This window comes from Haplochromis burtoni, unplaced genomic scaffold (genome assembly GCF_018398535.1).
Source record: "Haplochromis burtoni strain Fernald_Lab_line unplaced genomic scaffold, NCSU_Asbu1 Contig_526, whole genome shotgun sequence".
Taxonomy (NCBI): Eukaryota; Metazoa; Chordata; class Actinopteri; order Cichliformes; family Cichlidae; genus Haplochromis; species Haplochromis burtoni.
The window spans coordinates 370,710-383,269 of NW_024582887.1; the positions used below are offsets into that span (position 1 = coordinate 370,710).

The window sequence follows — 12,560 nt, forward strand, 5'->3', positions numbered from 1 at the left end:
ATCCAGTTTTGTGTGTCATCCCTTTTGTAGCGGGTTTATCAGACAAACTCAGGAGAGTCCTCTCCAAGCACGTCATCCCAGTGTACTTCAGACCCAAACTGGTTCATCTCAAAGACAAAACTCCCAAACACGAGCTTAACAATGTAGTGTATGCTTTACAGTGCAGCGAGGAATGCTCAGACCTCTACATAGTACGACCATCTTTGAACAGAGGTGGTGTCTTACAACACCAATTGTCTGCCATCTATGATCCAGTTTTGAGATCTGTTCAAAGATGCCTTAACACCCACTCACGTCTTGGGCTATTTGACCTCAGTAAATCACATGATAAGGTGGGGCTAGATCTCACAATGGGTTCACACATAAAACTTGTCTGATTGTGACCCACTCCCATTTTCACACCTTGGCTCATGTGATTAGGCAGGGGATCAATAGAGGGTTCACGACCCTCTTATTAACATTCCCAATAGGGCTTAAAAATCTAGGACTCTCCACCAATTGCTCTTAGAACTAAAGAAGCTTCTCGGATGAGATGTCACGTTTTTTTAGCTCCGTAGACTATGATGACGTGGATTACTGAGGACCTTCACAGACATCATTTCATATCATCTTTATTGCTCTGTAGCTACAATGCACACAGTACATATTCACAGCTACTGATGTCTAATGTCTAAAATAATTCAATTACTAGTATTATTTATTGGGCGTAGTGTTCTAGCAGTGACCTGAATACTACAAAATGATAACATTTTTCCTAATTTTCCCCATTAAAATGTGTTTTTGGTTACAACTGAATGAACTCTGGCCCTTGCTTTCCATTCATTCTTGACTCTATATTACTTTATTCTATTAAAGCTGAAATATTTGAATGAAAACCTTTTAAGGTCAAATGCTCAAGCAGAATGAACACTGAACACTTTTAGCTTGTCTTTAACTTCTTCAAGGTATCGTTATGGTGGGAGTGATCATTGGCTCCAAGCGGATAGGAATCAACCCTGACAATGTGGCCACACCGATAGCAGCCAGCTTTGGAGATCTCATCACTCTTGCCTTGTTGGCATGCTTCAGTCAGTGGTTCTATTCCTTTATAGGTGAGAGATAAGGGCCATAACATGGTCTGGTTTGAATGTACAAACAGTGAAGAGCAATGCTGTATATTTGGTGCAAGTGCTAGAAGTCATGTATTTTTTACTTTTGGCCAACAAATGACACCAGTTCACCCAAGTCCACCAAGATCACAGCCTTTACTTTTTCAACTAAATCCTGATAGAAAATAAAAGGCAAAATAATCTCTTTTTTCTTTTTGACAGAACTTTATCCATATGTGTTGTATCTGGTAAATCTATCGTTTTTATGCCTGATTCCTGCCTGGGTGGCTGCCTCATCCAAACATCCAGCCAGTGAAATCTTGCTGCACACAGGCTGGGAACCCATCATTATAGCAATGCTCATCAGCAGGTACTCTCTGCTGCTTTCACATGTTCAGATTTCCTGATGGTGTTCTCTAGTGTGAATTTTTAAATAAAGCAAACAAACAGTAAGTCATCATATGGATAATTTCTATAATAACAATTTGATCATTTGATACCATTAACTCGTTTGCTTTATGTTTGAAAAAGATAATAGAAAAATATTATGAATACCCTCACATACCTCTTACTGGTATTATTTTGATTGTCTTTCTTCTAGTATTGGAGGAGTTATTCTGGACAAGACTGTATTAGATCCAAACTTGGCAGGGATTATAGTTTATGCCCCTGTCATAAATGGTGAGTTGTTCTCTTTATTTGTGTTCTTGTATTTGAGATCATAACAACATATTGATGTAATATATGGACAATTCTACATTTTGTACATAATTTGGTAATGCTCGCATAATCATAATCTCTATTCTTAGCGAACATGTGAAAAAAATAATCCTGCTGTAAGACCGGTCCTCGAGAAATAATGGGGTAGGGTCAGAAAGTTATGTATCATAAGTTGAAGATGAAAAGAAAGAACAAAGGATGAAAGGGTACCCAACGCTGATCCTATATAAGAGGAAGCTCGATATACAGTGGGGCAAAAAAGTATTTAGTCAGCCACCGATTGTGCAAGTTCCCCCACCTAAAATGATGACAGAGGTCAGTAATTTGCACCAGAGGTACACTTCAACTGTGAGAGACAGAATGTGAAAAAAAAATCCATGAATCCACATGGTAGGATTTGTAAAGAATTTATTCGTAAATCAGGGTGGAAAATAAGTATTTGGTCAATAACAAAAATACAACTCAATACTTTGTAACATAACCTTTGTTGGCAATAACAGAGGTCAAACGTTTACTATAGGTCTTTACCAGGTTTGCACACACAGTAGCTGGTATTTTGGCCCATTCCTCCATGCAGATCTTCTCGAGAGCAGTGATGTTTTGGGGCTGTCGCCGAGCAACACGGACTTTCAACTCCCGCCACAGATTTCCTATGGGGTTGAGGTCTGGAGACTGGCTAGGCCACTCCAGGACTTTCAAATGCTTCTTACGGAGCCACTCCTTTGTTGCCCGGGCGGTGTGTTTTGGATCATTGTCATGTTGGAAGACCCAGCCTCGTTTCATCTTCAAAGTTCTCACTGATGGAAGGAGGTTTTGGCTCAAAATCTCACGATACATGGCCCCATTCATTCTGTCCTTAACACGGATCAGTCGTCCTGTCCCCTTGGCAGAAAAACAGCCCCATAGCATGATGTTTCCACCCCCATGCTTCACAGTAGGTATGGTGTTCTTGGGATGCAACTCAGTATTCTTCTTCAAACACGACGAGTTGAGTGCAGGTCTACAATACTTTTCCTGGTGTCCTTCGAAAGCTCTTTGGTCTTGGCCATGGCGGAGTTTGGAGTCTGACTGTTTGAGGCTGTGGACAGGTGTCTTTTATACAGATGATGAGTTCAAACAGGTGCCATTCATACAGGTAACGAGTGGGGGACAGAAAAGCTTCTTACAGAAGACGTTACAGGTCTGTGAGAGCCAGAGATTTTCCTTGTTTGAGGTGACCAAATGCTTATTTTCCACCCTGATTTACCAATAAATTCTTTACAAATCCTACCATGTGGATTCATGGATTTTTTTTTCACATTCTGTCTCTCACAGCTGAAGTGTACCTCTGGTGCAAATTACTGACCTCTGTCATCATTTTAGGTGGGGGAACTTGCACAATCGGTGGCTGACTAAATACTTTTTTGCCCCACTGTACCCCAGACTGCTGCCTTTTTCCTGTATGTCCTTTGGTATGTCTTTGCCAGATGTGCTTTAAGGCTGTACACCCCAGGGTTGCTTCACTTTAGTTTGCTTTGCTTGCTTTCTACGTGTTATTTTTGCTGCAAAATGTACTGTTCTGCTGTTCATATGACAATGTTTAATAAACTCTGTTCTAAGAATTCTACTCTTTTCCAAAAGATCTTTATGAGTGATTTGATATTAATTGGATCTGAAAAGCTGGACCACCACAGCTTTGTGTCAAAATTTGCGACTTGAGGTGATTTAGTGAGCTGAAGCCAGGCCCTAAAAATTTCTTATGAGGAAGTTAAAATGTCAGCCAAGATAGATAAGTTAATATGCATTGCTGTATATTCTTCAGCAGTGTTCCTTTTACTCTCCGAGGACAGTTTTGTGCTGGTTCGCCCATGCATGTCTTGAGGATGTTTGCGTATGCATCTGTATTACCTGGAACTCTTATATGCATCCGTATTACCGGGAACTCAAACCTCTTCCCGTGAAAGAAGTATTATATTTCTGCTTGTAAAATAATATGACCAGTAATATGAGTTGAAAAATCATTTGTGGTTCTGTATTGCTGATAGATAGCAACAAGCCAATCTTTGCATATATTCCCGTTCTTTGTACGCTATTTCTTCCTTTTGTTTGTATGTAGTTTTTTTTTTTATTGCTAGTTTTTATAGTTCTTTTTGTTACTATTTTTGTGTCCTGTTAAAAGGCCACTTTTATCCCTTTCCATTAGTTGATAGAGTCACTAAAAGACATTTTTACAATGGCAAATAAGTAAAGTAAAGTTGCGCCACAGGCCGGTCTATGTCCGACCATATTTTCACGGACTGGCCTTTAAGGTGTCGCGCACTAATACAAAAAAATACAAACAAAACCAGTATCGGTATCAAAAAAAGACATGTATTCATACCACATGGGAAAAGACCCAGGGAAACCAAGTTAACGATAAAAACAATTACAAAATAACGATAAAAAATGATAAAGTGGTCCCCAGGGGACCAATCGCAGTGGATAAAAGTAGCATTTAAAAAAGATGCAAAAACTTAGAGTTTACTCGGGTCCCAGTGATGAAACTATCTTGCGAACACACGTCACTGTCTACACAGACGCTCTGACTGTTAAATTTCAAAAGGACTCCACACTCACAGCTGGGACTTTATCTTGTCGCCACAGTTTAAGGCCTATTAAAGATCTGAAAGTGTGACGACCTGGATAAGAATCTGATAATCAGAGAGCGATCTGGGGAAGACTTCTCTCCTTTAGCTGTAATTTGCATAGTCAATCCTACAACTGGGATCTTTTATCTTAAAAGCAATTTGCTTTTCAAAACATGAATACATGCATATGCATAGTCCTTACTTGTTGTAGGCAACAAGTCTTTGACACCAAAAATGTGTGAAGTTCTTTAGAATTCTGTGCAAGGGCTTTTTCACTTTTACATGCATAATCACCCTGATTCTTTTCATATTTCTTTGCTTCTTTGTTTATTCATTTGTTTCTTTCTTTTAAGTTTTGTTAGGTTTGCTCCTCCATAGATTTAGGGAACACTATTAGAAAACACTTGTATTTCCATTGGCATGAAGTTTATTTATTTTTTTATCTTATTCATAAGTATTTATGATGAAGCACAGTGCAGTGTTCTACTTGTAGATAAGGGGCTTTACTTAATGGAAGATTGAAATCATTTTATGACCACACAGTCCTGTATTCACTAAACTGAATAAAAAAAAAAAGCTAATTTAATCATGAAAATAATTTACTGAAATACAATTTTAATAATGTGTTGAGAAAATAAACAAAAGGAACTCCTGGACCAATAAGCTGTACCAAACAGACTTGAACAAAATCAATATGCGGACCAGCAACATCAACAGCTCCACGGCTTCTACCAAGGTTGCCCAATCTGTGATTTCCTTGCCCTGACAGATGTTCAGAAAATCTGATACTTTACATCTTGATGCATTCTCAATCACCCAGGTAAGTAAATACGTGTCTCTGTGGCTTTTAAAACCCAAAACACACTGTGCCAAAAACCGGTCCACCCCAAGGATCAGGTCCGCTGACACAAACAGAGGAGCATAGTGTGCGCTGTTAAGTGCCAGGAGGATTGCCAGGATTTATATATCAGAGAAATAAAATAACCTCTGGAGAAGCGGATGGCACAAAACAGAAGAACTACCTCGTCAGGCCAGGACTCTGCAGTCTATTTACACCTACAGGCCAGTGGACACTCTTTCAATGATGAGGATGTAACATCCTGGACAGGGAGGTTTGAGCGCCGAGTCCAGGAGGCCATTTACGTGAAAAGGGAAAGACCATTTCTGAATCGAGGAGGGGGCCTGAGGGTTCATCTTTCGCCATCTTACAATGCTGTGATTGCAGCCATTCCCCAACTCTCTGTGAATGGTACTCATGGCCATTGATCAGTGGTTGTTGATCAATGGTCATGAGAATTTGCATAATTATGATGAAGGAACTGATCTCCCAGCCCATTGTTCCTTCAGTGGTGCAATGTACTGTTTTATAAGATTGAAACCTGCAGTCAGCTGAGACTGAAGAAGTCACTTGGATGAGTGACAAAATCTTTCTCCCACTGAAAACGCTGCGTCCAGATGAACAGAATCAACCTATGGAGCAGATACTTCACTGTTCTCTTCCTATTTCTTATCTCTAATGTATCTCCAATGTGGCTCTTGCTCTGATAAACCTTTTATGAGGCCACATGGCCTTGTGTATCACAACCATTCAGCCCATCCTTCTGCCATGAAAAACACCTTGAGCAGCATGGGTACAATCCATTTCCCAAGCTACATGTGGAGTCTAAGTACAACATCAACACCCACACAGAGTCTTCGTCTTAGATAGATACTGATCACTCAAGCTCAAAAACATTCTGTGTTGTGAGACAAATACATGTGATGTAAAATAAATGATCTATTAGTACCATATATGTGATATTCCAGTGCTTTAGAATTTTTTTAACAAGTTAACTGTCCTTTGGTTAAATTGAGTTGTACACATGTATTTTAATACACACAGTAACTGAAAATAGTGGAGTAAATAATTATGGTACTTTTCACACATAATATTTCTCATTCAATGAAACACTAGTCAAAATATTAATGAGGATTTTTACTTCCCACTTTCCCTTCAGCAAAGTAGCATTTTGTGTTTTTCTCTTAGTAAGCTTATGGTGGAAATGCTATTTTTTCCTTTTGTTTGTGTCACATTTTATGGTATTTGTAGCTCTGAAACATGACCAGAAGTCTGATTTTGGGACAGTACAATTCTTAGAAACACATATAAAAATACAACTAATCCATTAGTCACAGTACAGAAACGAGCACTGCATATTATTCACAAGGCTGGTTATCTAGATCATACTCACAAACTCTTTCTTCAGGCAAAGTTACTTAAATTCCAGGATCTGGTTAATTACAATACATCTATAATCTTATACAAAGCCTTTAATAAACTTCTACCTACAAATTTACAAATTATATTTGAAATTCGAGAAAGGGTTTATAATGTGAGAGGCTTCGGGGAATTCAAATTACCCAGAACTCGAACAACCCGTAAAGGTTTTTGTGTGTCTGTATGTGGTGTGAAAATCTGGAACAGTCTGAGTTTACAACTGAAACAATGCAAAAACTATTCATAGATTTAAATTCCTCTACAAACAGTTGGTCTGGTCACAGTATACTCAATGATGGTTTTAGTGTGCTCTGTAATGTCTGTTCTCTTACCATTGCTGGTATGGATTCCAAAAAAAAAAAGTGTGTGCGTATGTATGTACATATATGTACATGTGTGTGTAGATATATATGTATGTATGTATATGTATGTGTGTTTGTCACTATGTAATTATTATTGCCTGTTACCTGTGGTAATGCAATTTATAATTATTATATATTCTGTATTCAGTTATGAATGGTTCTATTGTTGTTGCGAGCTGCCGTTGAGATGCTTGCATGTGCCCGGGGCTGTTGATGGTTTGTTTGGTTGTAACGATGGGCGTAGCTGTGGGAAGCTTATTGTTTTTTGTTGATGAGTGAGTATAGGGGTGGGATTTAATAAGTTTTCTTCGTCCCACTCCTTTTCAGGTAATTTTTGTTTTTTGTTTTGTGCACTTTATGTTCAATATATGTATTTTGTTGTGTCTGAAATGAATAAAAAAAAAAGTTTTTGACTCTCATGCTAATTGTGGCACAGTTTCCCTTGTTTTGTCACAGCACACAATATAAGATAAGATAAGATGACCTTTATTAGTCCCACAGGTGGGAAATTTGTTTTGTTACAGCAAAAGTGCAAAGTTATGTAGCAGAAATTAGAAAACACTGGAATGCAATAAAATAAAATAAAATACTATATACAATAGAATAAAATAGAATAGAAAATGCTATATACAACTATAGAAATACAAATGCTATACAACTTGTCAGATAAATAGAATTAGTACAAGAATGCACATATACATCTATACGTGTCGTTATATTCAAATTAATTTTATGTGTGTATATATATATATATAACGTAGTATATATATATATCAGTGTATATAGTAGCTTAGTATATATATATATATTATATATAATATATATATATATATATATATATATCATATATTATACTTAATAATATATATATTTTATTTTATTTTTTTATTTTTTCTGACAGTACATACAAATTAGGTTGGTCACCAGTTGAATGTCTTCCTTTTTGTTTTCATATTCTTTACTTGCACAAAAGCTGGCTTAAATGCTCCTTTTCTTTTCTCATGAGGTGTTGGCGGAAATCTCGTTTCCATACAATCTAGTCGTATTTCAACTCATCTGCATTTGAAATACTCACCGGGGCAGTTGCCTGAGGGTCGACAGAGCTGTTCCAACCCTTGGCACACATTCTTTGGTTCAGGTAAAAATCAAATTTGAAACAATTTACATAATAAACACAGTTTGCCAACACAATCTGACGTTCACCTTTGTTGGGCAGGAAAAGGAGCAAACCATCGATCTGCTAAGATTCTGCTTCTCCTGGTGATCCCTGGTCAGTTGATCTTCTTACATGTTATTCACCTGATCAAAGGAGGCCACACTTTGCCAAGTCCTCTCTTCACCATCGCCTTCTTGTTTGCATCTTTGATTCAGGTAAGTCAAATGTGCACTGACAGGCTATTTCTCTTTGCATAGAGCAACTTAGTCTGCTGTGATCTTATGTCTCATTCTTTGTTTTTTTTAGGTGTTAATTCTGCTCTGCATGGCTGACTGTTTGGTTCACTGTTTGTGGAGGAGGGGTAAAGACCCCGACAGTTACTCAATACCTTACCTCACAGCCCTTGGAGATCTTCTAGGGACTGCTCTACTTTCAATTGCTTTTCTCATGCTGTGGTGCATTGGTGATCCAGGCAGTGTGTAGATTCAAAATGAGAAAACAAAACCCTTATAGTGCTTATTATTTTAAAAGGCAAAATGCAAGTAATACTGAAGATTTGCAACACACAAATGTGCCTTCACCTTTATGAACAAGTAACACAGTTTTCTGCCTTAAGGTGTTTATTTAAAACACAAGAAACACACCTACAGGACACATACAAATACTCTTAATTTTTGCACATTTCACATCTTTGTGTCTATCTAATCCACTGCAAACCATCATGTACTTACAAAGTCAGGACGTCACGAAAACAGACAAACCATGACAGCGAGAGTGCAATTTTTTTCATCTTGTGCTTCACTGTGTGTGTGTGTGTGTGTGTGTGTGTGTGTGTTGTCACAATATGTTTTTTCCCCCCCTGTAATTTCTCTTAGTACAGAAATGAAAGTGCAATGAAACATTATGTGGAGCCCTATTCAGATGTATTGCATTTTAAATCTTTTTTTTATAATGTTGCAAATTTGTATTCAGTGTAGCTCTGCTACATTGTAACTTTGCTATGTCTGAAAAAGTACATTAAGTGGTAGAAACCAGCTACTGTGTCTCTTGTCTTTCCGTTTCAGATAGTTTTGAGATAATAGAAAGGCTGATGAATGAACACAGAAAAGGCAGAACAGTCCAGCTTAGTAACAACACAATAACATACTATGTAGCAGCTGTAAACCTATCTGGGGGCTCTAGTAATGAAGCTACTGAATGTTAAACAAATTCTTCTTAATCTTTCTTTGTCTACCAGTAGAGTTCACAGCAGCCCCAAGAACTGTATGTGCAAAAGTTATGAAATTTGGGACCATATCTGGGAAAAGTCCCTCCACAGTTTTGCCTCTGAGTCTGGATTGCTCACCTAAAGATTGAAGTCAAATGTGTGATGTTCAAAAATGGGATGCTTTTAAATTTCTTGGACAAAGTCGGGTTCAAAGCACACTGTGTTAAAAAAAGAAAGAAATTTAACATTTAACATGACACAATTTCACTATTGTGATTTTTAAAGTGACTTATGTCAGCTGACTAACTGGAGAATAAAATGAGCACGGATCAATCGGTTCCCTTATTTGTGCAAAAAAACCCAAGAAACTCAAAAACAAAGCAAACTTAAATGTAACAAATATAAGTAAAGTGTGGGAAAGAAAAACATTTGGGATTTCAAAAAAGAATAAAATCTAGTTGAGCTTCTGCACCAGAAGCCTTATTTGTATGATGTGTTCTGCAGCTGTTATCACTATCATACTTACGTGAGTCTGTGTTATCATTATACAACCTTTGTGCATTAATCTTGACTTCTCGCCAAAATTTAGTGATCCATGTCACACATTGTGGCATCATGCCACACATGATCGCAACAAACTGCTGAAACTGCACAGTATGAAGGCGCCTTTAAACCAAGATCTCGTGGGTCTGGTATGCACCGACATCAAATTTGTCTCTCAGAAAAGTATAATTTGACCTTTGATGACTCTGCAGTCACAAAATAAAATGTTCCTGTCACTGTTTCCTGCTTGCTTCCGAGTATGTTATCTATGATATCTATGACAGCTGCACACAGCTATTATGTGCTCAGAAGCATGAAGAAATTATGGCATTAAATTGAGACATGATGATTAATGATAGTAAGCACAAGATTACAAAGACAAGCTTCCATAATAATTCATGAGAAATTTTAAAACATAAAAACAAATCTCTCTCACTCTCTCTCTCTCTCTCTCTCTCTCTCTCTCTCTCTCTCACACACACACACACACACACACACACACACACACACACACACACACACACACACAGTTGCGCTGGCCTAGTAGGTGTGGCTTTTATTCCTCTCTTCCTCCTCCTGCCCACTACCTGTTCAGTGCTGCTTTTGGTGCATGGCCGCTGATTAGACCTTGGGTGCAATCACCAACTAAGCACGGCCTGGTGTACGCCACCCTGCCAGGTGAGCCACGTTAGAGCAATCAAGGGTGGGCGTGCCTAGTAGACCTTAAAATGCATGCAGCAGTCATTTGACCCGTGAGCAACATACTGAGAGGACGGCAAACAAAGCACTTTTCCACTGTGAGGAAGACTTTGAACAAGACGGGCTATCGGTAAGCTCTTGAGCTCACATTTGCTGCACATATATTTGAACTATAGAAGCTCAGTTGTGCAAACGTTTACGCTTAGGGAAATAGTTGCTGCATTTAAGTTTAAAAAATTATATTGACAAAAATGAATTAAGTTTGAATAAATTGTTTGTGCAGTTGGTGTTCCCACATATTTATGTTAATTAATATTAAAAATAGTTACCCCAAATCCTTGGGTGGATCGTATAACTAGTGAATAGATGTTTGGTTTTGATTTAAAGAAAATAATTCTTTGTAAAGAAAATCCTTAGTTAAAGTCTATTAAAATATTTGAACTCTAAAATGTATACTCTAAAATACAATTGTTTATAAAAAAGTGTTAAATGCAAAGAAGACACATTTTGTATCCGGTTGTTCAGTGATGACGCGACGAATCCTACTTCCGGGTCTAAAGTAGTCTGCGTTTAATATGGCTTTTGTGTTGTTAACATGTTTAATGTTATGTATTTTCTTCTATTTGATCTCAAAAAGCTCCTAAAACAGTCAAACGATCACTATGGCATTACTGAGAGTTGAAAAACTGTCTAAAGTCTTTCATCTTTAATAAAATGATCAGCGTTCTGCTCTACCAGGTGTAACAATTGAGTTTAACATCCATGAAAACGGAATTTATGACATTTAACGGAGTTAGAAGTTAGCAGGGAGTTAGCTCGCTAGCTTCTATCCAAATACAATATAGCATGTCCTGACTGCGGGGTTTTGGAAACAAATTAAAACGTACAGCTCTGCTATCACTTCCAGCATAAATGAAGACAGAAAACTAAACAGCAGTGACGTTTGTAGGGTTACTGAAGTTGGGCTAGCTGGTATATAATGATGTGCTACGTGACCGCTAGCGACACAGCTATGTTATGTAAGGTAGTGACTGGAATAAGTCACAAGGTGTCGCTGTTGAGTTGCATATATGGTGTAAAATTTAGCAATTTTGACCATTTGTCCTCTGCAGGACACCGTACTTCAGATTTCTTATTCGCGCGGGCGCCATCTTGGTTCAGTGTTTGCTGTGATTTGGAAAGGTAAGCACTGCCAGTGGCGAACTGCATCAGTTTTGTGTTGTACTCATCCCGAGACCGTGGAATGTTGTAGAAGGCACGGTTATTGTTACTTAATGTGTATTCTGTGTATATGTGTTGTTGTATTTTGCAATGTTGATGGTCACGGAGTGTTTGCTGTGATTTGGAAAGGGCCAGCAGCAGAGTTGGAGTGGTGTTTGCCCCTGCTTCCGAATAAACGGCGCGGTCCGAGCCACAAATTGAACGCCTGTGTCCGACTGGTCTCTCTGCGGTGCACCCCAATCCAACACAAATTAACACAACGCAGAGTCCGGGGTGTAGGGAGGCCCCTGCACTGGTTGGGTTACATCTTTGGTGCCGTGACCCGGATTTGTGGCACTTCAAGACCGAAGAGAAAGCAATGCCGACACCCCCCAGCTACCCTGCCACAGTAAGAGGTGTTGCCATCTGATAGGGTGCTGAACTAAGTATATAACTGCCTGTGCAGCTGTATTACTGGGACCTTCATCTCCCCAGCCATATCCTTTGAAAGTGAAATCGTGGGGTGGTTTCATTTGAGGGTTTTCTGTCCCTGGAAAAAAAAAAAAAAAGAGAGACTCAGAGACTTGAATTGTAGCGAGAATGTTAAATGACGTTCCTTGTCTATAATGATAATCATCGGATACGGTTAAGAAATTGCTGATGATTTGGGTCATTCACAACCTCTGTGCTGAAGATAGTTGTTTAACTGCACCCTGAGTTAA

At 38.4% G+C, this 12,560-nt stretch overlaps 1 protein-coding gene across 1 annotated transcript in view; it reads left to right on the top strand.

The window, feature by feature from the left end:
- slc41a2a (solute carrier family 41 member 2a) overlaps window positions 1–10,202 on the top strand; it is a 39,314-nt gene extending 29,112 nt beyond the window's left edge. The window contains exons 6-11 of the mRNA XM_042214172.1: window positions 945–1,091; window positions 1,311–1,458; window positions 1,690–1,769; window positions 8,040–8,171; window positions 8,256–8,404; window positions 8,496–10,202. Coding sequence (XP_042070106.1) covers window positions 945–1,091; window positions 1,311–1,458; window positions 1,690–1,769; window positions 8,040–8,171; window positions 8,256–8,404; window positions 8,496–8,672 — 833 coding nt within the window. The 3' untranslated portion in view covers window positions 8,673–10,202. The remainder of the gene's footprint in view (window positions 1–944; window positions 1,092–1,310; window positions 1,459–1,689; window positions 1,770–8,039; window positions 8,172–8,255; window positions 8,405–8,495) is intronic.
- The last annotated feature ends 2,358 nt before the right edge of the window (window positions 10,203–12,560 follow it).